Source organism: Schistosoma mansoni, chromosome W (genome assembly GCF_000237925.1).
Source record: "Schistosoma mansoni strain Puerto Rico chromosome W, complete genome".
NCBI lineage: Eukaryota > Metazoa > Platyhelminthes > Trematoda > Strigeidida > Schistosomatidae > Schistosoma > Schistosoma mansoni.
Window position 1 is genome coordinate 42,121,586 of NC_031502.1, and position 4,025 is coordinate 42,125,610.

A 4,025-nucleotide genomic window follows, 5' to 3' on the forward strand; every position below is an offset into this window, starting at 1 on the left:
CTGTGATATGTATGAAAATTCACGAAGTACATTAAAAAGCACAAGAGAATCTATCTTCTTGAGGCGTAAACCAATTCCATGTGGTTTAATAGGGGCTGTGAATAATGAGCTGTCTGAAAAAGGGAAAGTAATCCCCATTGAGTCGTTCATTTCGGTCACTCCCGCTGTAACTCCATTAAAAGTGGATGGAAAAACACCCAGAATTCGCGGTGATTATCGCTTAACACTAAGTACTCGTCTATTACAACAGAGTTGTGCCACGTAAAATATTCTATAGAAATTACAAGGGTCAAGGTATTTACCTAAAACCGATCTGAAGGATGCGCCTTTGCAAATTTCATTGGATGTACCTTTCGAGCTGTTCAGATATAAATTCCTGCCGTTCGAATTATGATAATATATGTCCTCAGATAATGTGTTACCTGAAGCACACGAGTTACAGGCAAGATCAAGTTGTTACAAATGCTACCGGCTTTACTTTATTAAGTTACTCGATTATGTTGATATGTTATGGGACACTTCGGTAATATAAACAAGGGACAGATTGTTATGTATTAGAATACTAGTGTTAGTATGACTCTAATGTACAATGCGAGAGTTGATGCACTTTGTAGTGTTTGCGCTGCGACAAGCAATTGGTGGTCCAGAATGAATGGAATTGAAGTCCAGTGCAGTCTGTCGAAGATGTCAACTCGAACCTATTAGTTTGTGCTTCTCAATATAGATTTAAGACTAATCCCGTAGGTATGTTTGTAGTCTGCCTATGCTTCTCCACGAGGTGTAACAGGTGTAAGCAAGTAAGTAAGAGTGAAAATTTATGAGTAACAAAGCTCCACATAAACCTTTACATTGATAGATGACATCAGCTTCGTATGAAGTTAAACTTAATTCTATCAAGTTAACTACAGTGCAAATTAATGTATTCCGTGTTCAGATTTGTGTCTCTTCTTTATAATTATTTTGAAGATGCCACAAGTATTTGTAGTTTAACAGAGCCTTTACGAGTAACACTTTCATAATATAAATATACCGAACCACTCAAATCGGATGTCAGAAGTGAAGAAGTCTGAAGCCATCGATATACCGAGGAGAGCTGAGATGAAGCTTGCCAACAGTTGTAGGAAATGCGTAGCACGGAATACTCACTTGTGATCTGGTGTTGATGAGTGACCAAGCTCCTTCAGCTAGGGTGTATCCAGTAAAACTAGTGAGGTCAGCATCAATGTCGAAGACTTGCAGAACTACTTATAATGGGGATTTATTAACCATTACAATCTCCTTGAAATGATTGACATTTTAGTTGTATTTATTCACCAGGTGGCTATGCATACAACTTTGAATAGTTGATGTTGTATTAAACTTTACTATCTGGGACTAATATGATCATGATTTTGAGGCGAATTTCAATTCTTCGTATAATCATCTGAAAACAATGGATTGTATCGAAATCGAATTTTATATGTGCTAAACAACACACTTTGATCATGTCTTTCGCCTTGAGTCCGGATCGTCCGACTACTGAGGTTATCGAAATTAAAGAAACGGAGGACAGTAAATCCAATTGTAAACGTTTCTGTAATTCGTAATCTGCACAAAACCATTGTTGGTGTGAACAACCTCGTTCTTGATTGTTGGTGACAACTTGTGTGTCTCAAACTTCTCAGTCTTTTCAGATAGAGAACAGGCTATACTACCTTCTTTAAGGGTTCAATATTGCTCTTCGTTCATTGCCGCCACAGGGTTACCAAACGGAATGAAACTAGTATTCCGAAGGATGATAGTAACAAAGTTACACACTTCAAAGTGACTTCCTACCCTTGATATGCAACATCTACTTCCTGGGTAATGATGTTGCTTCAGCAATACTAATTTCTTGGAGTAAATAACTGACCATCTGAAAACGCAGATAACAAATTACGGTTCATCTGATTGAATGTTTCGTAGTTTATTAAATCACACAAAATAAAGAATTTTCAGTTTTAATGATCATTCTTAGTCATCAAAAGGAAATAAAAACAAATATATTTCACCAGCTTATTACAAGCTTGTCGAATATTAGTTTAAGGTCATAGAGGGTCAAGTGGTGGTAAATTTGATCGTTGTCGATGTAATTGCAGCCTAAGTTTGGTTCACGGGTTTAAAGTATATTTTGACTTTGATCTTGTTTATTGCCCCCTTATTTTATTCCGCTTTCGTATATTAATTATAATGCCTCTTACGTTCCACTTGCGGTAGCCTGTGTCTTTCAATATTTTTTTTACAGATTTGTTTTCTTCGCTCTACTACTGAGCAGAAAACACTGAAGATATATAGTTCTACTGAGTCGTCGTGCTAATTGCTCGCACGCATAAATTTCGTCTTAGCAATGGCGTCTAGGGTTGGTCATAGACCTGAAGGTACAGATGGTGCTGATTTTCGTCATAGAGAACGAGTTTGTACTCAGTACAGCTTGAGGTATGTTCATATGTAAATATTTATGTACTTCAAAAGCCCATTATTGAAACGTCGCATCAAATTTGTTTATTTTCTCCACCTGATGTTGTGGGTGCTCATGTTCGCACGCTTGTTACCAGAACTGTGCTTAAGACTTGGATTCCGAACAAGGCTTATGGTGGAAAAGGTAATAACAAATACTGTATTGTAAGTGCCTAATATAGTGGCCGTTTCCTCAAGGCGAGTTGTGGGAGTACGTTTGGTTTTTCGGTAGTATCTTCCCTACCCTATTCGGATATATTTCATTACAAAGAAGCCGAGCTGGATTAATGCGAGTTTCTCTTACTGGAACTGTCGTCTTCGGTCTTGGCACTGTAGCTGTTGGATGCTTCACAAACGCATTCGAGCTGATGACCTATTACCAAAGTCGTGTGGCTAAGCACTATTTCTATGAATTTCCCGTTATCGTTCTGGCCTACATATTTTTCTCTTTATGTGTTCAGGTACACGGCTTTTCTGTCTATTTCGGTTACAAGTTATACTGTATCTGGTCTGTCAAAGTGCGCAAGGCGCGGTGATTGTTGTTCCTAAACTCATTTGCTTCACAGTGATCAATGGATGCAGAGAGTATTCCCTCTTTTTGCGTTACTTGTGTTGGGAACCTGACTGTTTAGAAAGACCGAGTACATTTTTTAAATGAATGCAGCAGTTTCCAAATGTTTGTGTACAGTTCTTCGTTAAAAAGTACTGTTCGGTTTTTGTAATTATTCTCGCTAAATTTAAACAGTCGTTATCAACTCTTCCTTATGTATATAGAACATAGCTTTAATATATATGGCATATCGACAGTCTCTGGTCAATAATCTTGTTTATTTCGCTACGACTTAGTTCATGAACGTCTGGGAATGTAAAAGGTGTGTTGGCTCTCATCAGAAGTGCATTGTGTGCCGAAAGTTTTAGAACATTAAAATTCATCTTTGGCGAACGGATTTGTAGATTACAACTGTTATAAATACATGGAAGGCCATTCTGGCCAATTGGGTCACTATACATGATAATAAGCACCTTCATGGATTTTCTGTTTTTAAATTGTCTAGCTTCGAAACTGTTGTTTATGAAGTAGTCTGGTCGTAGCCATAAGTATATGTATTGTTTATAAAGACCAACATTTGTGAGCTTATTGACAATAATCCAATTCTACTGTGGTGTGTGCTACTTTTGTCTACAGACATGAGTAGTAACACCAATCAAGAGTTGAATGCCTGGCAGCAAAAGACTAAGAAAATCCAACTGAAGAAAACAGGACGAGACTATAATTTATGGACAAACCGATCAGATTTTGGATAATAAGTCTTGGATTTTGGAGCGAAATTTACCCATCCATTTGGCCAAACAACATCTTGGCATTTTAGGTGATGTAGGTTTGTGATGCAAAACCATAAACCATGAATCATAATCCTTATTCTTCAAACTGCTTTATAACCCTCATTTAACCGTAGTAAGTAGGTAGACACTCAAGGTCTTTTTGGGGTCGCTCGGAGGTCGTCCATAAATTATAGTCTCACCGAAAACAGAAAGGGAAATAGGAAGGA

At 37.6% G+C, this 4,025-nt stretch overlaps 1 protein-coding gene across 1 annotated transcript; it reads left to right on the forward strand.

The window, feature by feature from the left end:
• The first annotated feature begins 2,079 nt into the window (after window positions 1-2,079).
• Window positions 2,080-3,284, forward strand: Smp_060270 (hypothetical protein). The gene is made up of 4 exons (XM_018789758.1): window positions 2,080-2,107; window positions 2,264-2,454; window positions 2,491-2,620; window positions 2,658-3,284. Exons 2-4 carry the CDS (start codon window positions 2,366-2,368, stop codon window positions 3,009-3,011), a joined length of 573 nt encoding a protein of 190 aa, XP_018655169.1. The 5' UTR covers window positions 2,080-2,107; window positions 2,264-2,365; the 3' UTR covers window positions 3,012-3,284.
• The last annotated feature ends 741 nt before the right edge of the window (window positions 3,285-4,025 follow it).

Excerpts from the sequence above, each read along its gene's own strand:
- Smp_060270 (XM_018789758.1), top strand. The coding sequence starts at position 2,366 with ATGGCGTCTAGGGTTGGTCATAGACCTGAAGGTACAGATGGTGCTGAT. Across the intron at positions 2,455-2,490 it reads TGTACTCAGTACAGCTTGAG|CCCATTATTGAAACGTCGCA; the intron begins GTATGTTCATAT and ends GTACTTCAAAAG. Across the intron at positions 2,621-2,657 it reads CAAGGCTTATGGTGGAAAAG|TGGCCGTTTCCTCAAGGCGA; the intron begins GTAATAACAAAT and ends TGCCTAATATAG.